The sequence below is a fragment of the Onychostruthus taczanowskii genome, unplaced genomic scaffold, assembly GCF_017590055.1.
Source record: "Onychostruthus taczanowskii isolate IOZ18803 unplaced genomic scaffold, ASM1759005v1 scaffold45, whole genome shotgun sequence".
NCBI lineage: Eukaryota > Metazoa > Chordata > Aves > Passeriformes > Passeridae > Onychostruthus > Onychostruthus taczanowskii.
The window spans coordinates 6,932,104-6,958,915 of NW_024502014.1; the positions used below are offsets into that span (position 1 = coordinate 6,932,104).

The window sequence follows — 26,812 nt, forward strand, 5'->3', positions numbered from 1 at the left end:
ATTTTTGTCTGGTTGCATTGTTATTGCATATTCCCAGTTTGACCAAGGAAGCCAACATTGTTGATTTATTGCCCTTCTGAACAATGTTGGATACCAGGATCTGTAGTTGAATCCAGGCTACCCAGTCTCTTTAAGTGCCAAAAATGTGCTTAATTCATTGTCACCCTCAAAACAGTGTTGTCATGGTTATGTAGCTGTTTGCACACTGGGAACAAAGTTGATAGACACTGGGCCTTGTGCCTTCACATTGTCTGGCTGGGGGTAAAAGTCCTTGTCCTTGAACATACATAAACGCTTTTCATCGATCTGCCCAGCACAGCATATCACGTGTTTTTCTTCTTCCTATTCCTTCTGTAGTGACTTTGGGACTGGAGTTACTTTCAGAGTGTTCAGACACTGTGTCTGTTCTGTTCAGGCATCTGGGGAAGGAGCAGTTTTGGTGCCCCCAGAGGAGTGGCCTTGGTTCAGAGCCTCCTGCTGCCTCTCTTGGCATTCATGCTGGTTGGTGACAAAGCCCACGTTATCAGGGGAGGTGGCACTGAGGTGTGGCTGCAGAAAGAAAAAAAAGAATGAGGTCCAATAGCAGAAAGAGTAAGAAGTGCTCTGTAGACATTGGCAATGCTGTTGGAGAGAAGCATCTCCTTCCCTGCTTTTTCTGATGGCCACTTTCACAGGTCAGTGTCATTAGCTGGGACTCACCTGCTTCTCACTCTTTGGGTAAGTATTATTTTAGGAGGATTAACCTGAATCCTAGCGTGTTCCTAATGTAGTTATGAAATGTGTTTATGTGCTGTCATTTCTTATGCATGTTTGTCAAGCTTCCTGCATGTCTAGCTTGTGATCCAGGGGGAAACACAACTATGAATGCTGCAAGCTGACTTTGGTGAAAGCATGTTTCTTTTATCAGTTATGTTCTACTGATGCCAACATACCAAACTTAAGAAATGCACCCTATTTAATTACAGCAAAGTCATGTCCCAGCAAGGCTTTATCTAATAAGTGTAATTTGTGGTTTTATTTTGAATGATTTCCCTAAATATTTTAGCAGTCTGAATGAAGAAGACACTGCTAAGTGACATTGACACGCTTTTCCTGTTTGGAGTTGTATTGTTCCTGTACTGTACATTTACTCTAATCATTGTAGCCTGACAAAGCTCAGCATGAATGGGAAACTGTGAGACAGAAATTATTTAGGCTGCAAAGACCAGCAGTCTTCTCACACAGATAAGTGTGAGATAAGTGGTGAAATTCAGTGTTAGCCACTAAACCAGTGTAATGGAGAGGTCATATATTAAGCCAGTTTGAAACAGTTCATTGTTTTTTAACTCCTGTGGTGGTTTGAAATTATGGGAAGAGCAAAGACTTGGAAAACCTTCAAAGCAAAGCTATACAGTGAAATTTTATGTTCTTTCTATTTCTGAATATTTATGTATCTGGTGAGAAGATTTAGGCAAGGAAATCTAAGTTTCTCTACAAGGTGTAAGATTGCAAAAAGAGCAGTTGAATGACACTGTGCTTTGACAGGTTTCTATTAACTTGGGAGATGGTGAGAAGGTTTTGCAACCAAATATTTCTGTTAGTAGGTTGAACACTAATGAGTCTGACAGGAATAATCTTTTGTCCCTGACCCACAGCTTTTGGTAATGCTGTGTGGTGTATTCACCCCATGCTGCAGACAGAAGCAGGTCTGGGGTACCTTTGCCACGTGCATTGTCTGTCACCACCCTTCCCTCCATTGAGTGTGCATGGCTTTCCCACAGCTGCTGGTGTGAGGAGAAGCTGCCTGCAGATCCCCATGGTAGGTGGGGCAAGGGTGACTTTCCTGAGGCTTCTGTGCTGCCGGTGTGTGACCTGTGGAAGCAGGGAGGATTTTGTTGGCAAAGACAGGCTGAGCCTTGGTGAGCTGTGTCCCTCCAGCAGCAGCTGCTGATAGTGGAGGGCACAGCGGTGCTTCCCTGCTGTGCTGTGCCTCAGCTGGGGCTCTGCCATCTGCTTGGTGTAAAAGGGCAGGACACAGGCAAGGCCATGGATGATCTGGCTTTTGACACACATTGCTCCTGCAAGCACCCAAGGGGACTGTTGTGAGCTGCCAGGAGGAATTTATGGATGAGCTGCTCCCCGTGGAGCTCACATTGCTGCTGCCTGGGTTGGGAGGCAAGGCTGCTTCTCACATGAAGTCTTCATGTCAGCTACTACTCAGCTCCAGCAACCAGAATTGCCTAATTGGGAGATTTTTCCACTGTTGTTCCATACTATGTCCTTGCAAAGCTATTTGGCAAAATATTTAATTGTCTAATTAATTTATGTAGTAATGTTCATGGGTAATGAAAGACTTAATATTGTAAGATACAGTTTCAAATTAAAGTACTTACTGAGGACATCCCAGAGTGCAGCCGTGGTTGTGTGTATATCAAGGTGCACATAATGATGCATTTTACTTCTCTGAATTACTGATCTATCTATTAGCAGCCTATTTATGTTACAGTTTGGGGCACATGAGGAAGAATGTCTGTGGCTTGCCAAGTGAGTCAATTCAGTGTTTATAATTTCTTGGTGATTTGCCAGGCAAACATCTGTGCCAAGTTTAGTTTCTCATGTGATCAGGAAGTGATACAGCAGGATGCACTGAGGACTTCCCCGGCTGTCTCCCCTCAGCACCCTGACAGGAATGTGGCAATTGTCTTGTGCTTTTAAGTAGAAATTTTCAAAGGCATGTAGAGCTAAATCTCAAATAGATGTCACTGACGTTCCCTTTGAAAGTCTGACGTTTTCCCTTTTCATTTCCTTTCAAGCTCAAATAATCACTTTTTAAAAGGAACTACCCAATGCCTGAGCATGTATCCTCCTATGAAAGTTTGCTTACAACATTTACTCCTATTGCTTCCCTCTGTGTGTATTAGTGTCGCTATTTAATTTCTCCTGGGATTATAGGTGTGGAATAAAATACTGAACTTGCTTTGCTGGGCCAAATTGGCATCCTAGCTTTGAAACAGCCCATGAGTGCTTGTGCACTATTGGAAATGGGAAGCATCAGCTTAAATGTAATTGCTGTTTAAAGTTTTGGATTCCTCTTACATGGTTTGGAAAGGAATAAGTGGGATCATTCAAGCTGACCTCAGCATGGAGAGCTCCTGTGAATTGTGAGTCTTTCTGCAAGTGTGATATGAGAGGGTTGGATATGTATATTGTTTAATTCTCAAACACTAAAAGTAGTTGCAATGAGTTGGTTCTTTTACACTGATGTGTGTACATATGCTCTTGTGGGAACCAGCCACCAGAAAATATTTTCCTGTAATAACCTAACTGTGATGTGGTTTTGAAAAATCACCTTTGTACTTCTTTTTTTCTGTTTTTTTTTTTAAAAAGGAGACTAGATGTGGTTTAATTTCTGTGTTTAATACATGTAGAAAATACTTTACATGTTATTTGCCATTGGAAATAATAAGAGGACTTCATTCACTTCTCAGACTTGGTTGGATGGTAAATTTTATAGGGTTTTTTTCTTAAACTTCTTTTTGTTCCTTTTATTGTGCATACATGTTTCTTAGCTTCTTTCAGAAATTATCTTTGGAATGGGACACTGTGTTTGGAGTAGAAGTTCTTTAAAAGGAAGAACACGGGCTTGACTTAGCAAGAGAAACATTGCAGGATGTTTTTTGCAAGAACATTTCTACCCATCTGCTGTTTGGTATTTTATGACAAGCAACTGTCACTTGGGCTCTTCAGGCTCTTGAGAATGTAGAGATTTTTTGCTTCTTGAAGCACGTCACCACTCTGTCAATAAATAAACAGTGGGTATACTCTGCTATATTTGAGCATTCCTGGGTTTGGCACTGATTTTGCTAGAGGACAGAAGCATGTCTGCTGCTGCAGATACTCTGTTTGATCCCATGTCAATCATGTATTTGCGTTTATAGGACTTTGTCTTCATTCCTACTCCTCTAGTACTTTTAGAGGTTCTTGATTTATCTCTACACTCTACCTGAGCTCTAAAATGTGAACAAATCTAACTTATTCCAGGCTGCAGAGAAGCTTTTCCTGGTGTTTTTTTACCCTGTTTGTCTGTGGAAGCAGAGAAATAATACATCTCAAAATAATGTATTCCCCATAATGAGTCTTACTGTGTTCTGGGTCAGCTGAATACTGAAATACAGGAACTGTGGATTAGCCTGCTGTCCATTAGCATTAGGAACATCTCCAGTTGCAGTAGCTGCTCATTAGAAATGCCTGCCAAAGAACTGAAACAGCCATTCTTCATTTATTCTTCCATGGCGCGTTTTTCCATTTCCTTCATTTTGTTTTCTTTCAGCTCCTTTATAAAATAAACCACCCCAAAATCTTGATGGATTTTTGATGGTTTTCTCCTTTTATTTAATGTCAGGGTAAATTAAAAAGAAACATTTAAATTTTGCTGCCATTTGCTGTTGGCTCCATTTGTTTTAATAAAGGCAGAGAAGCTGAAGTCTTTGTCACCAGGGCCCAGGGCAGAGCATGTCTGGAAATAAAAGATTCTGACCTAGTGTGTCTGAGACTCAACCAAAAGCACAAGTGAAAGTGAAGCTACCACAGCACATAAAGTTTGTCAGTGTTGTTGGGGAACAGCATCTGCCTGCTTTGGGCCCGCTGTGAACTTGGCCAGACAAAATAGGTGGAAGGGCAGAAGGTGAGGAATGTCTGCATCCTATCATGAATTGGAGGAAATGACTGTCTGCGTTCTGTGCGCTGGTGGGCTCCGCATCCTGCTGGCAGCCTGGCTAGCGCTGCAGGATGCTGCACAAGGAGGAGTGAATTTAGCTCTGGTGTTTAAAATAGCTCCTAGGGATGAGAAGAAGTGCTTCAAAAATATGCTGTGGGTTTTCTATTGGCGTTCTTAAACTAACTGGAAACTTTCTGCTTTCTTTCAGGAGCATTTTTTTACTCTGAAAACATTGCTGCTAAAAAACTCCAAACACGAGGAGTAAATCCACTCAGCTTGTCAGGTCACTGGCTCAGTGTAACGGTGCTTTCATGAGGTGACGTTGGGCCAAAGTCAACTTTTCTTTCTCCTTTGTAAACCTGCAGCCAAGCAATGGGCCAGAAAATCTCAGGGAGCATAAAGTCTGTGGATGTGAGGGAGCCCCCTTATAGACCCGTGAAACGAGAGCTGAGAGGCCCGGATTTCTGCAAGCCCGCGCGCCTGGACATGCTGTTGGATATGCCCCCTGCCAAGCTGGAGGTCCAGTACAAACACGCTTGGAATAACGAAGATCGCTCCTTAAATATATTCGTAAAGGAGGACGATAAACTGACTTTTCACAGACACCCGGTGGCCCAAAGCACAGATTGCATCCGGGGCAAGGTGGGCTACACGCGGGGCCTGCACGTGTGGCAGATCCACTGGCCCACGAGGCAGCGGGGGACTCACGCCGTGGTGGGCGTCTCCACGGCCGACGCGCCGCTGCACTCGGTGGGATACACGTCCTTGGTTGGTAGCAACAATGAATCCTGGGGCTGGGATCTGGGGCGCAACAAACTCTACCACAACTGTAAAAACCAGCCCGGGGTCACATACCCCGTCTTTTTGGAACCAGATGAGTCTTTTGTACTCCCAGACTCCTTACTGGTGGTTTTGGATATGGATGAAGGGACGCTTAGCTTCATGGTTGATGGACAGTATCTTGGAGTGGCCTTCAGAGGACTAAAAGGGAAAAAACTTTACCCCATAGTCAGTGCAGTTTGGGGGCACTGTGAAATTACAATGAGATACATCAACGGACTTGACCGTAAGTGTTACCGCGTTTGTTCATTACCCTCTCGCTTTTTCTCATGTAGGCGTTTTTCTTTCTCCTTCTGCTGTGGACAGTATGCTGGGGGGAGCACACGGTTCAGCTGTGAGGTGACTGCACCCCGTATTTACTGCCCACAATGAATATATCTCTGTGTCTTGTTATGATGGTATGGATTGTGTCAAAATACCCTCCTTTTTGACAGGCAGAGTGGCAAGAATTCTATCGCCAAAGAAACTGAACAGGCTGAGAAAAAGATATTGAGAAACTTCCTGGGTATATTTAACAGTAAAACTCCTGTTTACTGGAGGATATGTTTTAAATCTGTGGTTTCCAAATAGGATTTGTGGATCCCGTAAAAATTTCCTGTAGTAGTGGAAACTCTTACTTGGTGTGCATAAACATACTTGAAGACTGGCCAGACAACTTTCTTTCTGTAGTTGCCTTCTCAGAACCCTCAGAAGCAGCTGTGGATCCCCAAGAATCTGAAAACTCGGATCAAATACTGCTTTCAGCAGTTTTATGAAAGAGAGCTGTGTTCCTTAGTTCATTTCAGAAGGTAGTCTGTCTAGGTATTGTCCAGAAATCCAGGTTTTTGGATAAGCATGAGCTATTTCTCATCTAAGGGTAATGTCTAATGAAATTGTTGGGTAACAAGGAGGAGCATGTTGCTGCTGTGACCCCAAGCAATGACCCAGCAGCAGAAGGTGAGAGGCAGAAGTGGGTCCTGGCCAGTTCTCCATGCACAGGAGGGCGTGGGCTCTGCCAGGTCTGTGCCCAGTTCACACACAGGAGCATGTACTGACCCACAACTCCCTGAACTCAGCCAGCTTGCAGGCAGAGTGAGCAGGCTACTGGCACACAAAAACAGGAGCCAGAATTGCTGTTTGGATGATCTTTAGTCCACTTATTCCTTCAGGGTAGCTAAATTCAAAGAATATACTTGGAATAACACTTCTGTTTCCTTTGGGGATGTGACTAGAGATGTTAAAGGCAGGGGATCTGGTGCGTGGCAGGGGTCAGCAGCTGCTGATAGAGCCCAGGAAACCTCGCTGGTGGGGGCCAGATCCTGCAAGAAGGGGTGCTACTCCCTGTCAGCTTCTCAGCTGCTGGAAGCTGGGGAATAAAAGAATGGACAAGGTAGCAAGTGAAACTTAGCTCTTGTTTAAAACTGTACTATCTGAGGCATAGTAGGAGCTACAAATGTATATATATAAGAAAAAAATAGATGACTGGGCAACATTTTCATGTTGTTTTGGGCTCTTTGAATGGAACTTGATCTTTCATGAAGGCAGTAAAAGCAAATGTTCCACAGCTGCCTTTTAATTAATGATTTCTAAAAGAATTTACTGTCCTTTTCCATTAGGATGGAGTAGTCTAAATTTTTTTTATGTCAAAAATTAATTCTCTGCTCATTAACCTTCTATCTGACATACCAAGTAGAAACAAAATTAAATAATTCAACCCTGCTCAAGATTACCTTTTCTAAACATCTCTAATAAGCTCTGGGGGAAAGACTTTATCTGCAGAAGCCCTGCAGGTTTTACAGCTGGATGCTAAATGGCAGCTTCCCAAGTGCTTTCATACAGGGGAATATCCATGGATCTTAAGTATTTTGCAATTGCTCAGTCATTGCAGAATGATGTGCTGACAGTCTTTTCTTGGATTGTGGGGGAGAGAGACGTTTGCAGACTGAGTATTTGTTTGCAAAAGCAGTTTTTATAATACTGTGAATATCTGCCAAACTAAGCAAAGTACAGCTCAGCTTGGTCCATCACGTCCACACAAGGAATTGTTCTGCTCTCCTTCTGTAGCCTTCACAGGGCTGCTCAAGGGAGCTCTAGGAAGACAAAAACACAGGAGGAGGATGTGAATGAATTTGGTAGAAATTATAAAATAAAAGGGACCGAGTGGAGAAGGATAGTTGTGGTCTGTGAGATGGCAGAGAGAAAAATTCCCATCTGGTTTCTCGTGGGATAATTTTGCTGGAAGGGGCAGGATAGCTTCCTAAACTATCCCTGAGAAAGTCAAAGTCTCTATTATTTTTAAACACATGAACCCGTGGATAAAAGTTAACTTGTGACCCAAAGTTTTATGTAGGTCTGAGTGTTAATCTGATCATGTGAACAGGAAGTTTAAAGCCACTTTGCTGTGGGGCAGTTTGACATCCTGGAATCACATCATTTGTTATCACATATTCACTGATCCACTACTGTCCTGAAACAAAAACAGCATTCAAGAAACCAAGTGAGCTCGTTTATCTGGTGCTCCAGAGCAAACACTGTCTCTTTTCTACTAAAGGTGTTTCTATCCAGCCAGCCCTTGTGCTACAGTACAAGCTTGGCTGTGGCAATCTCCATGCTTGCTCTCATTGCACTTTTGATTGCAGATTTTTGTAATTGCTTGTTCTTGTGAAAATCAGAGCAGGTATTGAAGAACAGTTGTGTTCACAAATTTAAATACATTTGAACATATATGTATGTGGGGAGTTGCTGCTGTTTGATTCCTCTCTAACCTTACCAGTTAGCTCTTCTTTTTTCCCTCTTTTTTCTCCTTAATCTTTCTTCCCCCCAATTCCCTGGAAGTATTTTCTGCTCCTGAGTGCAGCTTTTGGTAGATCTGCCCATAGTAACTTAGCTGGTCTTGAAGCTGCTGTCAGACAGTGGCTCGTAACTTTCTATTCAGTGATTGATTGCCGCTGTTTAGAATGCAAACCACAGCTTGGGGTGGTTGCTTGTGTGGAGTCCTGCAGGGCAAAAGGAGACCTCCACGGCAGGGATTTCTAGTGTTTTCAATACTTGCTGCTTAAATTGAAGACCTCTGAATACTTTAAAGGCCCGTGTATTTCAGTTGCTTGGCAGAGAGTGAAAGGCTTGCAGGGATGGAAGAGTGAAAGGCTCAGATTATGGCTTTCATGCAGCTGCAGTGAACTTAAACATACGTCACAGATGATGCAGACTTCCAAGTGTGTTAATTACTGCAGGGATGGCAGATTCACAGGAGGATAAGGCTGCAGGTCAAAGATCAAGGACCTGTGTGCCCTCTGGACTCTGGATATTGCTCCTAGAATAATGCTGTAATTAAAATCAGTTGTATTTTTGCCAGCTGCCTCTGGTACCCACAGTATTCTGTTTCAGAAACCACCTTGAACATCACATGATCTGTGACTTTACACAAGACATTTTTTCCCTTTTTTATTTTGAGAAACTTGGAGTTGCAAATGTTTTCAGGGTTTGGGAGAAAAGGCAGAGGGACAGGACGGAGAGTGCTCATAATAAGTACATTGAGTTCTTCCCAGCACAAACTCCTTTGATCAAATGCTATCAGTACCTACCACACTGATGCTTGCCCAGTTCCTAAGCTGGACAGAAGACAGAATTTTACATCAGTCTTATGACTTACTGCCTATTGCAATAATTAGAAACCTCAAATAACATAAAAGCAGTAAATGTTACTTTTCAGATCAGGGTATGTGCTTGTTTACAAAAAGCTGGTCTATTTATATCTGGTGTCTGATGAGGAGTCCTGGAGACTATTTATAGACTGAAACAGAGAAATAGCAAAACACTTCTGTGTAAATGCACATTGCAGATCATGACTGATCCATTAGTGTTTAAACAAAGCATTGGGAGGACAATCAATATAACAATGCTGTGATGGAAAACTTGGTCATTGAGTAGGTAAACTGAACTCACTGCAGTTCTTGCACTAAACCTGCCATAGTCCTTACTCAATTCTGAAAATAATTGTTGAACTCAGGAAGCTGAAGCATTTGTCTCAGAAGACTTTACTTACAAATATAATTTATGGAAGACATTTGTCTGTACCTGTTTGTATTCGTTCTTGCAGGATCTGGCCCCCACCAGCGAGGTTCCCTGGGCTCTGTCAGCTGCTGCTGAGCCCTGCCACGCAACACATCCCCTGCCTTTAACATTTCTAGTTACATCCCCAAAGGAAACAGAAGTGTTATTCCAAGTATATTCTTTGAATTTAGCTACCCTGAAGGAATAAGTGGACTAAAGATCATCCAAACAGCAATTCTGGCTCCTGTTTTTGTGTGCCAGTAGCCTGCTCACTCTGCCTGCAAGCTGGCTGAGTTCAGGGAGTTGTGGGTCAGTACATGCTCCTGTGTGTGAGCTGGGCCCAGGAACAGGAGATCATATTCTTGCATCCTGGGTTGCATGGGGAAAGGGTGGTGATCCCTGTGGCTCCTGCCTCTCTTGGCTGCTGGGGCACTTGCAGCTCCAGGGAAGATCTGGGGGTTGTTGTGTATGGAGGGAGGAGGGGGCTCAGTGCACATCCTCTCTGCCTGCTGATACAGCTGCAGGTCTGGCCTGTGGGATCTGTTCACTCCTTTTGTCTCAGCTGTGCAAAGATCACAGTGTATTCCCTGAGACTCTTTCAGACCTGAGGCTCTGTGTGTTTAGCATTTTGAATTAAGGGTGATGCTTCTGAGTGAAAAGACCAATTTTGGAGCTATGCACAACTTCTTTCCTACTATTCTCAGTTTATTTTAATTCACATTGGTCTGTGTCTAACATATCACAATTGCTAGTTATAAACATACACTCTTCCCCTTGGAGGCTTTTTTGCCATAAGGAAATCTAAGTCAAAATTGTGACATTATTAACAGCCAGGAGAAATCCATAATCTCTCATCAGACTCTGGGTTTTCCCCCTAATGGGTTTCAATTAAAATTTCTTGATGGATTTGGTTTTTTGTTTATCTAAACTTGTTTTATGCTATTTATATAATAAATACTGGAGACTCTGGAGGCTGCAATGGGAATAACATACTCTGAAAATCCAGTATTGCTAAACCTTAGAAAGGAATTTCCCTACAGACATGCAGTCAGAGGATGAAGCAGCAACAATTAAGCAGCCAATGCTGTGAAGAAGCAATCTTTAACTTTTGAGATAATTTAACAGGAAACAGCATTTTCAGTGCCTGCTTCAGGAGTCAGATGACTATTATTAGGGGGTTTTTGTCTTTTTCTAAATGCACTCCCCTTCTCTGGATTAGGTGCATTTTTTTTGTCCTTTAATCCTAATTTGTTGACACTTTCTAATTAATTCTCAGCCTTTTCCCAGCAGGTTGAAACCACTGTATTGTCACTAGAATAGGCCACTCTGCTAAGTGGCTTTTTCACCCCTGCCACCCTCTGCCCCTTCTTGGTGGTCTCTGCATTACATCTCTCTCCCAGATATTCTTCACTTATTCAGTCCCAATTTCTTTCTTTCTTTCCCCGGCTGAGTTTCTCTTCTGTTGCCACACTAAGCGATAATAAATTCTTACCTACCTTGTTGGTTTTTTTTCTCTTGTCCCCAAATTCAGACAGTGCATTTCTGTTACTGATAACTGTAGAAGATCAGGTGGAGTGTCACTCTTCCAGAGAAGGACATTTCAGATTTAAATGTGTGATTTTAGCTGATGAATGGGGTTTGTTTTATGTAACTTTTTCCTGTTAATACCTCCAGTGACAGAGCCTCCTCTGAAAATCTAAGGCACAGATCAGCTTTATAGTTACCAAGTTTTTTGGTTTTATAGTTTGGGAATTATTTGTGGATTTGGTTTCTTTTTTCCTTGAAGTCTTGTCTAATTTGTTTATTAGTAAGGGATCCAGTTATCATTGGCCTAGCACATAAGAGGGTGCTGGGATATTTTCTTTCAAGCTCAGTAGTTCCCAAGGCTAAGAACAGCCATTAGTAGTGCACAGCTGGGCTGTGGATTCTTTGCATCCTGACATACCTAGTGTCTGTTCTTCCCTCTCTGGTTCATAAAAGTGCCATTGCAACTGCCAAATCTGCAGTTTTAAGGAAAAAATGCTTGATAGTGTGTTTTGATCATGTTTGCACTGATTTCCCGTGTATCCTCTTTTTAAGAAATAAGAACCTTGAAGAACAGTGACTACAACTCTCGTCTCAAGATTGAAGAGAACAAGTTATACTACTGTGTAACTATTGTGAATACTATTATACACTATAATACAGTACACACTATTGGAATATTGTACTTATTACACTAAAATAGCAACTTGATAGCCTTGCTTAATTATTTTATGAATTTGTTTGAGCTACGATGATGGAATTGCTTAAGCAACGTGAATTAATTCTCACAGGTTAGTATTAGAAGTGGAAATGTGTAAAAGACTATTATTTTTGGATTTGCTTTATCTCTATTGCTTTTGGGAATTGTAGACTGTAAATCCAAGTTTCAGGGCAAACAGGGATGCTTCTGTCATTGAGTGAAATTTTTATTTTATTGCCAAAAATGCATGTTCTTTTTTAATTTTGACTGTTTTCTGTTTCATACATGTTTCCTCCTAAGTTGTGTTTCTCCTTAAGATACATCTTTGTCTCTCTAGCCATGGAAGTTTCTACCCTTCTGTAATTACAAGCTGTTTTTGCAGATGGTCTCTTTCTCCTAAATCCAGTGTAGCTTCTCTAGAAGCAGAGAAGCAGTTAAACAACCTGATTTCTAGTTTGAGCTCAGAGAAAATTCCACTCTAAAAAAAGAGTGTGTTTTGGCTTATGAGTTCATATACCAGTCTTCATATTATGGCAAAATTAATATTTTTTCTGGTAAATTGACAGGCAATGGGCCTGAAAATGAGCATATCCAGAGATGCTGCTGTGCTCTGCAGGTGGTTCTGCTGAAAGTAGTGCTGGTGCTTCCTGTACAGGAGAATAAAGCTGCCCCAGCAGTAACATTCTGTGGAAGTAATGCTGAGGCTGTGAAGTACTTGGAAGCTGGCAAACAGCAGAATGGGATTGGTTTTTTTGCTGCTGTAATTCTGAGCTGCGCAGCTTTCTCCCACTTTCTGGAGATAGTGTTTCACTCTGCTAAAAGGTGGTTGGTTCAGCTGCAAGTCATCCTTTTGTACTCATTTTTTCCTCGACTCTTTCCCCCTCAGCCCTGTGTGTCCATGAGCTGGTGTATTCTGTATTTCCCCAGACAGCCAGTGTGGAAACCCCCAGAGCACGACAGTGCCTGTGTTCTCAGGTTCGGGTTTGTGTTGCCCTTTGAAGATAAGAGCAGAAAAGCCCTACTAGCAGGACAGCACTGGATCAAAGCTCCCCCTCATCTGCTTTGATTTGGCAATATGCCTTCAGTCTTTCACTTTAAACTGTTTGGGTGGGGACTGATGATCAAATCTGTCTTCCAGTCTGTTATCAAACCTGATTTTTGCTGAAAACCCTCCGGTGCTAGAAGTGTGAGATGGGACATTGCAGTCTTCAGTGCTGGAGCTCACCTCAGGGTTGAGGCAGAGGAGATGCTAGAAGTTATTGACAGAATTGAACTTCATGTGCAAGCACTGAGAGGATGTTTTCAGTTGATTGAATGTTAGTTGGTGATGAAATACAGAAGATAAAATGATGGTACTACAAAGAGAACTTCTGTTGGTAATTTCCAGTGTAAGCTCAGAGCAGTTAGTCAAACCTATACCTGAATTTTCCCTTGTCATGCTTAGGACAACACATTTAATTTTCATGTATGTGTCAAATTTGTGTCATGGATAGCAATATAAAAGTATATCCCTGCCTTCTGTGAACATTTCTTTCTGAAAGTAATGAACTTCCAGATGTGGGTTGGCTTCCCTTTTCCTTTCCCTTTTTTTTTCCTTCTTTTTTTTTTTTTTTTTTTTTTTTTTTTTTTTTTTTTGAGAAGGTTCATATTAGCTCTGTCTCTACCAATTTCTTATCACTGGTTGGCCAAAAAAAATTGTCATATTCCAGAGAAATGATTTGTATTAAACCAAAATGTATTATGAGCAAAGTAGGTAACATTAAAAAATTACAACTTTTGTTTAACAGTTGTATTCTCACAATAGACACTTTAATTTTTACAGCATGCTGTCCCCCCATTGGAAATGGGAATTCCCTTTCTGCGTGTGTTGGTTCAGACATGACATTTAAAGACATGGTGCTTCTGCTTTTCAGTAAAAGTAACTAGAAAAGTTAATAATATTCTTGTGTGTGCCACATACTTGCATGTCTGTTCACTGTGTAACTGAGTGGGCCACAAAGCTTTGAGACAGTGTGTTGAAGCTAAAAAAATCTACTTCCTCCTTTCAGCAAGTTTGACAGCTACAGTTTATCTGAGCAAGAGAAAGTGATTAATTGCTTTGAGATCCTGCTGTGTTCCCTCATTCTTGTAGTGTTTACCTTTCATATTTTGGTATTCTCTTAAGTATGAGCCTGTAATTGCTCTCAAATATACATTTCTCTGTCCATCAGAAAAAAACAGAACGTGGGGTTATACTAATGCCTTGTTCATTTGTTCCGAACTGAAATGCTGTATGCTTTTGAAAACTCCTAATTTTCAAGTGATTCGTATTATGTAAAATATATTTTGAAGATACTTCAAAAAATATCTTTATGAAAGTGAAAATAATTTTAAAGGCTTAGGAATTTGGTTTGTTTAGAAGCTGCTGCTCAAACAACCACAGCCAGGCAGCGTGTTTGGGGTTTGTGTATTGTCAGTGACTGCTTCTCTTCCAGCCTTGCTTTTTGAGCTTTTCTATTATTTGCAGCATTAACTGCCACCCCGATGAATTAGCTCACGCACTTAAAATTTTTGTTATATTTTGACACTGGTGATGTCAAAGGCTCCCACTGCTCATGAAACAAGTGATGTTGGGGTAAGTGACTTGAGATAGGTTGGTGTGGAATGTGTGCCTTGGCTCCAGAAGAAATACCATTTAATTTCTTGGTTCATACTGAGTTTCACTGCACTGGAAGGCCTCCTCATCACGTGTGTGGACTCACTCTATCTTTGTTGTTTTAACTACAGCAGTTGCTTTAATGTGCTGTGTTGTAGCCCTGACTCCAGCCCTGCTGCATGCATGCTTGCCATATGTGTAAACAGTTTGCTGATTTTAGTGGTATGACCTGCTGGCCTCTGCCCGTATAAACAAATGGAGGCCAAAGTTCAGAGAGATCAGAGGGGAAACTTTAAACATCCTGCAAAATCTGCACTCCATTAAGTGTTCGTTAGTATTTGGTTACAGCCAATCCTTTTGTACTTCTGAGTAATTTGTTCATGGCATGTTTGGGAAAGGAGGGATGGCTTCACCTGGGGCTTGGGCTTGCACTGAGAAACCAGCTTCAGTGGTATTTTCTTGATTTGAGAAGGTGCTTCACTTTTCATTTAGATTGAGATTTGAAAGTTAGAGTTGTGGGGACATTGGCCAAAGGGCTGTAGCGTGCAAAGAATGAATTGATAGGAGAGACCTGTGGCACAAGCAACAGAATGAAATGTGTGGCAGAGAAGGGGGAAAGCAAGAAAAAAAGTGAAAAGTGCCAGCAAAATCTAGAAAGATGTACTTGAAAGAGCAGATGTGAAGAAGGCACACTAGTGCTTAAGAGGAAGAGAGAAGGCAGACAAGTCTGGAAAGAGGGTTAAAAAAAAAGATGCTGAGATTTTGACAGGAAATAAGCCTTGATTGTAGTAAGCCAAGTAACACATGGAAAAGAAAGGTCAGGACTGTCCAAGCTCCTGAGTGGCCAGACATCCCTCCTGTAATTTCTTTATGTTCATCCCCACTTTTTCTGGCAGGAGCTCTGAGTCCAGCCCTCAGCTGTATGATGTGAAGCACAGCCATGCTGAGCTTTCCTGGCCACTGCTTGTAGCTGCTTGTTACTTTCTTGTAAAGCAGGCTAAGAGCCTGTATATTCAAAGAAACTGACATATGTTCTCTGTGTTTTTAGTACGAACTTCACAGGAATCACTGTGATGCTATTGGCATCTCCCTGGATTTTTTGTCATGCATGGCTTTATGACTGGAGTCTTCAATTTGAGTAGAAATGAGTGAACTGTTAATATTTCTGGCTAAATTAACCCTGCATATTTTTGAGTGACATATTCTTAATTTCTGATAGACTTTTATAAGTTTTTAAATGTCTTTTCCCAGTTTTCTGAACTTACTGTAAATTTAAATCTGTTATTTCTACATTATAGATCTTGTGTCCTCTAAAGTAATTTGATAAACTTCCAGGCATAGCTGATCATCAGGAAGATGTTCAAGGCATTTTATAATTTCATTTCAAGAATAAAGCAGAAACAAAATCATCTGTGATGCAGATGTTTTCAGAATCCCGCATGTAACTTGATGTACTTGAAACACTGGAGTTCCAGCCTTTTAGCATCATCCCCAGCAGCATTTCTGATACGAAACTCTGATAACTTCTCTGAAATGCAGCTGTTAACTGGACAGCATGTGTATGCAAGCAGCAGCTTCCTGAGAATGTGATTTTTTTCCTAAATCACTTATGCAGAGGAAGTTCCAGACTTCCTCTGGCCCATTTTTCCAAACACCTTTAATACATAATGCATACACAGTCTATAATCTTAAAATGTTCATGAAAACAAGTTTGTCTTTAAAACAGAACAGAGGAGGAACAAACCAGGATGGTTTGGACTTGGTATCAGAGCGGGGAGATGCTTTCAGCAGCTTCCCTGGCCACAGGGCAGCAGTTCTGTACTTTTGTGGCTCTTGATGTCTCAGCTCCTGGCTGGGTTGCATGTGAGGTGCTGCACACAGCAGCAGTTAGTGGTGACAGCTCTGCAGAGAAGGAGCTACAGGAGGAATTGGCCAGGAATTGACTACTACAGGAAAACGAGTTTGGGGAGGGGTGTCTGGCGGTTTGGCTGCTGTCAGAGGTTCTCTCCTCGAGGGGGAAGCAGACCCTCAGTCCATGCTGCTCTAGAGCAAGAGGAGCCATTGCCGTGTGGTGGAGGATGGCTTTCTCAGCAGCCACAGCAAAGTCCAGGTCAAATGCCACAGCTCCAAGGAACTTCTCATCAGTTGGAACCACCATCTGCTTTCTGTTCCCCAGATTATTGTGCTGAGAGAAACTTCCTTAAAATGGCAATAAGAAACGTTTTGTGTATGAAATGTGAACATAAAATCTAAGGGTCACTTCTACGATGGTACACTAAATCATTTATTCCCCGTGATTGTGAATCACTGTAATTTTGGTTTAACAACAATTTACTCTAAGTTACTCATTTGCTTTATAAGGCATCTTAAATTGTTTCAGTAGGCATGTTATGTTAAATAGGAAAAAGGTTTGCTTTCTTAGGTAGAAAATACACCATTTTGTAGAACTATTTGTTTTCCCATCACTGACAATTCCTGAGAATAACAAATGGCATTGTTTGCTATTTTCCCCATGTGTATGTTTAGCTACCCTTATAAGCAGGATAAGCTGTAGACCCAAAACCCTATCAATTTTAGCATCTTCTTGTTTTGTTCTCAGTACACAATTGCCTTTGCAGTGGTGATTTTTAAAAAAGAGATTCGGCTTTTAAACTGGGCCTTTTGGCTAACTCTGCAGTATTAGTTTATGAAGTAATGCATTAAAGGAGGTGTTTGGTAGGAGCTGCTCTTGGAGCAGGTGGAAATGAAAACACAGTGTTCTCTCTGCTTGGGACATTGCTCAGTACTACGAAAAGAAGAAAACCATATTTATATAGCCAATACAAGAACACACAAGTGTAAAAAAACTTTGTTTTTCAGGCTTTTAGGATTAAGATTTTGAGCCAAAAAGGCAGATGGCAAATCCATTTCCCAATGCTAATCTGACAGTAATGTTCTGATCCTCTGTGGAGCTCAGTAATGCTGTGTGCTCCTCTGAAATCCACTGGCTGTTGGGAGAGGCTATCTCCTTGTGCAAGAAAGTCTTCTCTGCTTCAGCTGGAGACAGAGGAGTGTCTCCTTTTAGTGAGCGTGTGGGCAATACTGTTTCTCTGGTTTCTCTGCAAGAAGTATGATTACACTTTTTTGCAGGATTTGGGGAAGAAGAGTTCTTTGGTGTCCTCCTCCGAGTGTACAGCTGTAAGCTGTCTTTTACTCATTCTTTCTTTAATCCGCAAATGATACTGTCTCTATTCACACAGATTAGAAAAATGGGCTCTGATCAGCTGATTCTGCCAGCTGTTTTGCAAAAACTAGTATTTTAAAATAGTCTTTTGAGCTAAAATGTGAAAAATGACCTTTGAAGAAATTGGGGTAAATCAAGTGAGTTATACAAGTGCAGTTGTGCAAAGCTGTCTAGATGTGTCTTGAACACAACTAGATTTTACTTGATCCCCTGAATAAACTGCAAAATTCTTGTGTTTTTAAAAAAATAACTGTTTTCTTTGTCCGTCAAGTCACTAGTCTTGTTTAATGTGGAAAATCATGATAAAGCTGATTCAATTGTAGATCACTCCTTTAACCTTGCAGAATAAGGAGGATGGATTTTCAGGTGGTAGATGGGGGAGGTACTGACTAAAGGCCCTTCTGGACCTTCTTGCTGCCACTGCTTTGAAAGACCTGTTCTTCTGTTTCTGTGTCCAAGTTAGTTGCAGTCACAGGAGTTTTTAGGGGCTCTTTGGTTTTGTTTGACAATTCTTACTCTGTTCTACCTCGACTGCCGTAAATGGGTGAGCAAAGGGAGCCTTTTCAAGGAAGGACTGATGTTCTGTATTACATGACACATCAAAGAATGAAGTATTCTGGATTAAGCAGGATTAGATCTGCAGTTTTTCAGATCTTTATCTGCGGGGTTTTTTTAGGTAATAACCTCCACATTTGGCCACATGATAATTTTAAAAATAAGCTTCTACAGACAGAGCCAAACTATCTATGTGCCAAATAGGCCATCCAAGATGAATGGTACATATATTTCAGATATATATATATATGTATGTGTATGTATGTATGTAATTTTTATCCATTTTAGGGCCTTTCTTCAAATTCTCATAGAACACATTCGGCTATTTTTGGAAAAGTGAAACCAAATCCTTTATTGAACACGTAATTGTGTGGTGCAGACAGCAGTCTCCAAAGATGTTACTGCTCTTTTTGCCAGGTAATTGTAGCAGGGAATTCAGTGCCTCCTGGGGCGCTTCTGCCAGCGGTCTCCAGTCGTTTCCTGCCTCAAAGGGAAAAACAAGGAGCAGTAAACGATTTCTGGTTTTAATTAGGCTGACAACGATTCTGCCCTGAAGTATGTTAGGAGAGACAGTCATTAAGTGTGGTGTCCCTGGAGGCATTTCCTGCCCTGGCCGGGATTTGCTGGCGTGCAGCATCTCTTTTGGCTTTTTGTGGTGACTGCAGTCCTTATCTGGCCTTTTGTGTTCAGGCTACAGCAATTCTCACATCTCTCCTGTTGACATCTCAAGCTTACTTTGGCATTGCTTTTGTATTTATCTAGATGTTCCGGTTGAGAAAACACGTATATTTTCAATTATCTAGTCCACGTTATGTACAATAGAGTCCATTACAGAGGATGCCTCATGTACTTTGTGCTTCCATTGATCCGGGCTGGAGATGTAGTGTTCAGATAAAGATTAAGTTGAAAATCTAACAAGAATTTGGGCTTTTGATATTAGAAACTTTAACAAAGAATAGTGTGATTAGACAGGTGAATATATATGATAATTATTTCATGGAAAGGAGTGTATTGCTTTTTAGTTGTCTGAAGGTTGGAATATGTGGGAGTAAGGGCAGTCCAATAGCTTTTGAAATTTCAGATATTTCAGAGAACTTGATGAAAGAATCCCTCCTGAAAAACTTGGATGTTGGTGAAGTTGAGCAGTTCTTTTGGGAACCTTCTTTAAAAACAGGCAAGAAAAGATGGAAGCAAATGGTCAGGTTCTAAGTTGGGAGGAGCATATTAGTAGGATCTCTGCTGGGATATACTATGCTCAGCACAGTAACAGTGAATTGGAAAATAAGGTGAAGTAATTTAGACTAAATCTTTCCAGGTAGATAATCTAAACACAGGACTCTGAGCAGAGTCTTGTAGTAATTAACTTGACAGTAAAAAAGTAGGTGAGGTTTGGTGATGTTATGTGCCCAGTAATGTGTAACAGGATGGGGTGAGGGGAACAAATCTCCTTCTGTGGGGTGTGTGAGGAGTTCTGTGCAGGATGAACTGTTGCCACCTGGAAAGAGATCCTGGAGACACTGTGCATCATATGATGAAAATGTCACTCATGAGTGACCCACGGGGTGAGTGTGATGTTGTGAATTGGGACAGAGCAGGGAACTGGTGATGGTGTGGCCAGCTTGTGTCTTGATTACTGCGTGCTCTTGTCCATACCTGCCCTCTGCTACCCCTTCTCCGCAGATGTTAAAATATGTAAATAAATACTAAACTAAATAGATACTAAAAATTAGTAGGCTGAATAGGAGGAAAAGCATGGCTTCTGCAAAAGGAAAGAATAAATAAACCAGGGTCTGACCAATAGCCCACCTGCATCTGTATCCAGTCCTCAACAGCAACAATTTGTAGCTGGCCGAGGGACAGCGTGGGAGCTGGGTAAGGTTAGAGAGAGAGTGAGCCCTTTATTTTGCTGATTCCTCTGAAGCTCCATTTCATCTGGCTGATCCCCTAGCCTGCCATCATCTGGATTTCATACTTTACCAGATGGATATGTGTTTAGTAACCCTTAATGGTTACTTTCCTAAAAGCTTTGGTCATCTTCTGTGGAGCTGTGTAAGCTTTTTGCATCCAGAGCACGTTGTGGCAGCTTACATATGTGTTATGTGACAAAACACCTCTCTTGATTTGTTTTGGCTTAACTCTTCAGCCTGAAAAATAACTGCAGAGAATATTAAAAAAATGTCTGTGCATTCATAAATGGCACAGAAAATGTTGACTGTGGAAGGTTCTGTGTCAAAATCTGATGATGGAGGTGTTCCAGCAAAATGCCATGTGGCTTATTTAAAAAAAAAATAAAAAAATTATACATTGAAAAAATCAGCCCAATAAATTATTGCACTGAGATTAAATGAAAATCAAAAATATAAATGGGCTTGAAAGGGAATGAAATATATTCATAAAGGATCTACTGCTACTTATTGGACATGCAGTTCAGTTATGTCCTCCAGCACAGGAAGTGTAGTAAGAGGGAAAACAAAAGAGCGCCAGGCAAGCTATCATAAAATTACCTGCTCATTAAAAAAAAGTTGAAATTTTATATGGTGCTTCTTCATACATTAAAACAAATACAAGATTTAGCTATATGTTTTTTGAAACACCAGAAGGTAACAGAAGGGAATCTGTGATATGCACATTCTGTGATCTCTGACAGGAGAGACAGGATAACGTGATATTTAGTAAAATGTCAAGTATTTCTGAAGAGCACTAAAGCTGCTGCAGGAGTTGTAGCAGGGATTACAGGTTTGTCTGGTCATGTAAGGTGAATTTCATTTCCACTTCACCTCTATGAATAAGATGAAAATAAAATATGGAAATACTGCTGCTAGGATTATTTGATATTCTGTTTGTCACATGTGCTTTCTATTACCAAGTAAATGCTTAAAATATTTCCAGGAGACTGAAGACAAGTTTTTGTCAGACACAGTTTATAAAATAGCTTTAACCACTTAAAATGGAAACAGCTTAAAATGGATTATTATAGGTAAGCCTAAAAACTGCCCTCAATAAAGATTAGAGCATGGCAGAATTCCTGCTGTTGCTTGGTAGTGAAGTTAATTCTTTTTTCTTGAGCTGAATATGGGCATCTGTTCATATTTAGGTAACCTTTAGACCTAAAAGGAAGCTGTGCATGTTGTTTGCAGGTATCCTTATGGCTATTCACCATTAGGTGAATAGGTGAATTAGGTGTTCATTCAGAGCTGGTCATCACAAACTCACTGTAAATGTAAAACCTCCCCTGGTGAAGAATGGATGCAGATCCTTTGCCTTCTCTCTCACTGCAGAAAGTAGAAACAGCCTCACCTGTGAAGAGGGAAAATATTCTGTTTAGAATGAAGTGCCTTATTAAGCCTGAGCTAAAAATCAACTGTTAATTTAAACCTAGCACCAGTGCTTCAGCATAGCAAAGGAAGCAAATGCTGCCTCCTGACTAATGTTACATCAACTTTATTAGACACAACTTTATAAGAGTTCTGTTGGCACTGATCACATAACTGGTACAGTATCTGAAATAGGAGTTGTACTCAAAAAACAGGGAAAAACAGCTATTGCTAAAATTGCTGATAGGTATTCTTGAAATGGCTTGCCTGAGGTGAGTTTTCTCTGACTTAACGCAAATCCACCCTTTCTGGTCTGCTTACACTGTGTGTGGATTGATTCCTTTTAGAGATGGTGTATTTATATCATAAACATTTGGTGACTGACACCAGTCTGCCCTGCCTCGTTTCTGGATACAGCTGGACACTCGTGTTCCATGACAGATCCTTGAAGCGTTGTTTGGCATGGGACAAAAGCTGCCTTTTGCCTCATGTCCTTGCAAGGCTGTCAGTCTAAGCTTTGGTGTAAGTTGGCTTTCAGTGGGCTGGTTGTGGAACATCATTGCTGCTGAATCTGAGGGCAAGCAGTGAAGCATCAGGACACCCTTCTGGCAGTCAGTGAGGTTATGTGACCCTTTGTTGGAAATCCTCACCTCCACCAAAGCATTGCTAACGAATACATCACTGACATAGCGTCCCAGTGGAGGTGTCTATTAGCAACACTTTGCTATCTAAAAAAGATGCATTACAAAAAAAAGTTTATTTTTAGCTTTCCTTTTTTTTCAACCTGAGAAGTTTATTGGAAAAGATATTGAGTTTTTAGGAAAATTAGTTACGGATACCTTGGATCCCTGAACCGGCTGGAAGTAGTTCATTTGCAGATACACTCATCTGCCAGGAGCCTTAATCTGTTTGACATCCATTGATCCAGTGTATTAAAGAAGGTCACTTTCTTGCTATTGCCTGAATTAGAGCTTAAGATTCCAAACTGCCCAACTTTGGCAAGGTCTTTCATTAGGTAAGGAAGTTTTCTCCCAGCTCAGAATGATACCACCAGCCCCTGCCTTGTTTCTTCCAGGTTTTGTTCTTCAGTAGCACCAGATGTTCTACAAGCTTATGTTTTCAGCAAACCTCCTGGGCCTGTTTATTGTCAGACTGTTGCACTGCAGTGTTGGGGAGGTCAGCAGCTGACCTATTAAAAAAAAAAAAAAAAGTTGATTTCAGAAGAAAATAAAATGCCTGAAGTGACATGTGAAAGCAGTGTGCATTTTTAATGTTTACTTCTGTGTGAGAGTGAATGAGGGGATGTTTTGTTGTTGGCACCTAGTGATAAGTTCTTGAAATTAAAAAACAATCAAACTGTGGGATTTAATTAATTTAGCAGAAGAACTTGCAAAAGCTTCTGCACGACAGTTTAAAACCACACCATTTGGGATTTTTTATTTGGTTGATAGCTGAAAATTGGGTGCTGCTTAAATTCCATTTCCCTGAGGAGGCTGTATTTTCTTGAGGGGGGGATGCAGGGGTCACCTCTCATCTGCTGGGGTTGTGCTTCAGCACTAACATCTCTTTCAGAGCTGAGTATGGGGTTTTTTTGGGTTTTGTTTTGTTTTGGTTTTTTGTGTGTGTCTCTAAATTGCTCTGTTTTCCCAAGTGTTGTTTATGATGTCCTGTAACTTCACAGTGTTGTCTGTGCAATCCTCCTCTATGCTCCTTGCTGCTGTTTTACTGAGTGAAAGTGATCTCTTCAAAGACAATAATGTAACAGTGCTGTGATGATGTCAAGGTTTTGAAACATTTTGTGTTCTTTCTTGATCTTAAGGTCCTGCCAAAAATACCCAGGAAGTGGACTGATAACATGTTGTGCACATCACACAAAGGACTTGACACTGAAAAACATTGCTTTCCTGTTGATGTTGATGTTTTGGGTTTATTGTCTGTGTGCAATTGAAAAAAAATCATCATCTACCCCCTTTTTAAAAAAAAAATAAATCTCTCTCCCCCCCAGCCACCTCCCCAGCACTGTGTGTACTTGGGGTCACTTTTGATGTTCTATTCAGAGTTTGATTTTTCATCCTTTGCAAACATTGAATTTGCTTTCTCTTGGAAAAGTGAAAATACTGAAGTAAGCAAACTTGGACTGCAGTCTCAAGATAAGAAGGGACTTTGAGGGTCAGTGTTGTCCAATGACATTTATTACTTGACTAGATTGCTCCCAGAGCATAGGAGCTAAGTTTAGATACTGGGCTGTATCTAAAGTTAAGCTTAGAGGGGGAAGAAAAGTATGTGAAATCACACAGATAACTCTTTGTGTTATTTATAACACTCATGTTCTCAAGCACTGAGTAACATACATTTTAATCAAACTGCAATAAATCCTGGACTGAAAAGGAGGGTGACTTCATAGTTTGGTCACTTCGGGCTATAGGATGATTTTGAAGATAGATTTATTAAATATGTTTTCATTAAGGAAATTATTTGAGCTTCATATTGGGATTGACTCCCATTTAAATAGACATCAGCATACTTAATAAGAAACATGAAAAACAGACAGAAGAGGCTTTTTGTATAAGAAACAGTTTTATCAGATACTTTTTCTTGTTGTTACTCTATTTTTGAAGTATTTGTTTGCTGCACTAGCTCTCTGTACGAATTTTTATTTGCTAGTAAATTCTATTACAAGGCTCTTTTGACTGCAGTACTGCTGTATAGAAACACAGACTCTCTTATTAAGACATGTCCTGCTTGACGTTGCTTTATTACAAAGGGACTTTCTGTGGAGAAAATGGTTGTCTCTCTTGCTTTATGTAGCTGAGATTACTGCAGCATTAAGATGGCCATGTGCTCCTAGAAAGTTCATAAGGCAAGGAAAAAAGCTTGGCACTTGTTGAGCTGAAGAGCTTGTGTTGGGATGAGGCCAAGCCAAACACCTCCATGTTTATGATTTGCATCTCCTCAGCTGTTGGGGTTCCCTGGCATTCCTGCCACTGCTCAGGGGCTGCCTGCAGGCTGTATGGATCCCACTGTTGTGTGGAACAAGTACATGAAGAGCATCTGGGGAGAAATAAAATCCCAATTCTTCGACCATTTTAAGAGAAGCTTTCTGCATCTGCCTTGACAAACAGGCAGTTCCTGTAGGTGAGGGATTCCTGTTTTCCGTGAGAGGAAGTGTTGAGAAATGTGTGGGTGAATCCATGCATTTTTCCATTGCTGTTTAAATGTGTGTTTCAGTGTTAGCTTTTAAAATATGTGTAAACCAATCAGCAAACCATAAACCCTTTTTAAAACCCGCTGAAACTGTTGAAATGTGTATTTTTTTTTAAATCACACTCAAGCCTTGTTTGTTTCTTTGGGTTTTGTTTTAAAAAGTTCAGAAAAGTTTGCTTTTCACAAAACTCTACATCAAGTCCTGTATCAGATTTTTCTCTCCCTCTCCATACATCTGCATATTTTTATAGGTATAAATAATAACCATAACATTCTTGAGCTTGAATAACTCTCTTCTGTCTTAGTCCATCAGGGATGAGGTTGCCCTCTGTACTCAGCTGTCAGCTGCCTTGCTCCACTCCCTGCATGCTTCAGTGCTCCTGGCTGAATGCTCCTCCAGCCAGAACCCACATCATGCTGCAGGAGTTGGTATTCAAGGAAAAAAATGACAAGAAAGAGCCCTTTGAAGTTCACATGTGCAGGGCCCAGCAGGAGCTGCTGGTTAGAAGGAAAATATGAACTAGAAGTTGTATGTTTTAGTAGTTCAGGTAATTTATTATCCTTTGGTACACTTTATTGGGATGTGCAGTACATTGCCCAGTTGTGTGGCTTTTTGCATTTAAGTTCAGCTACCTCGACACAGCTGCTAATGCTGCTTACTGGATCAGATTGGGGAGTTACAGGGTCTTGTGGTTTTTTTTGTAGCTGTTTTGCTGTACAGGGTTAAAATTGGGTGATTTTGGTTCTCCTGGATGAAGGGGAGCTGCTGAGATTCATTCAGTCACAGTAGAGGCAAATTCTGCCTTGGCTTTGTTCTGCCACAGTGAGGGCAGCTCCACTTCTGATTTTTCCATGAGTGCACAACTGAGCAGCTCTGGAAAGGCCCCTGCCTGGCCACTGGAGTAGTCTGTAGCTGTGGCAGCCAAGGTGACTCTCCTGTTGCTGCTCAGAGCAGTTTTATTGCAGTGATGAGGCACATAATGTGGTCATTGTGTTCTCCACTGGGAAATGGAAAATCTGCCCAGGCTGGGGATCTTGTCAGTTCCTGGGCACAGCGAGGCAGCCTCTCCTCTCCCTCTGCATCACATCTGGAAGTTAAATGTTTTCAGGTACACATGCTGCAAAGTAACTCTTAATACTGGGTCATTTCCATGGCCAGCTGGATAAACCACAAAGCCTGTGACAGATTTTTGGTGTGCAAAGCCTCTGATGCCCTTGAGTAATGCCTGGCTGGCAGTTGCTTCCATGGATCCCTGGGCAGGATGAGGGGCTGGTTTGAGAGATGTGTGCCATGGGGTTCTTGTCTCTTTGTCATTAAATATCATGTACTTACCAACATTTCTTTCAGACAGCAGCTAATGGAATTAGGGATATTTTATGTCATCTCTACATCAATAATGCAATATGGGCCACATCAAGAATTGATTTTTTTGGTGTGTGTTTGGGGAAGGAAGCAGAAAGATAATTTAAGTCTTGACAGTGAGGGATTTCTTTCTGTAACTCCAGTTTGATGTAGATTCTGGTTGTGACCTTGAAGTCACATCTAGAAGCAAAGAGGCTAATTAGTGGAATTTTGTAATTACTCTGGATGACTCCCTAAATTACAGCCATGCAATAAAATCAATACTCCTGGAGCAAAGCAAGTTGTACTGCAAAGACAGGTTAGTGTGTAGGATTATTCTGTTTGTATTGCTGTGCTGCATAGGTTGTAATATCAGTATTTTATTGTGTCTGCAGAGTGGGTGTTGGTTGGTTGAGCTTGTTTGGTTCCATTGGTTTGGGGTTTTTTTTTTTTTTTTCTTTCTCCACGAGGTAGCCTGTGAGCAGAATTGTTAATTCTTGCATGTGCTATTTCCACGCCTGTTCTCCTTCAGTCAGAGAAAATCAGCACTTCTGTTTGCTAGTGCCAAGTTTGCTGTGTCCTTTGAGAGGATCAGTGGCATCCTCTAAGCTGCCTCCAAAAGGAGGAATAACTTGAGCTTGCCTGTGCCTTTGCAGATGGTGAGGGAATGCTGTGGCTTAGCAGAAATAATCCAAGGCAGGAGCGTATCCAAAAGGAGATGGCAATTCCATGGGGCAGTAGAGACCA

At 41.1% G+C, this 26,812-nt stretch overlaps 1 protein-coding gene across 1 annotated transcript in view; it reads left to right on the forward strand.

Moving 5' to 3' along the window:
• SPSB4 (splA/ryanodine receptor domain and SOCS box containing 4) overlaps nt 1–26,812 on the forward strand; it is an 82,459-nt gene that overhangs the window by 17,795 nt on the left and 37,852 nt on the right. The window contains exon 2 of the mRNA XM_041414541.1: nt 4,905–5,762. Coding sequence (XP_041270475.1) covers nt 5,069–5,762 — 694 coding nt within the window. The 5' untranslated portion in view covers nt 4,905–5,068. The remainder of the gene's footprint in view (nt 1–4,904; nt 5,763–26,812) is intronic.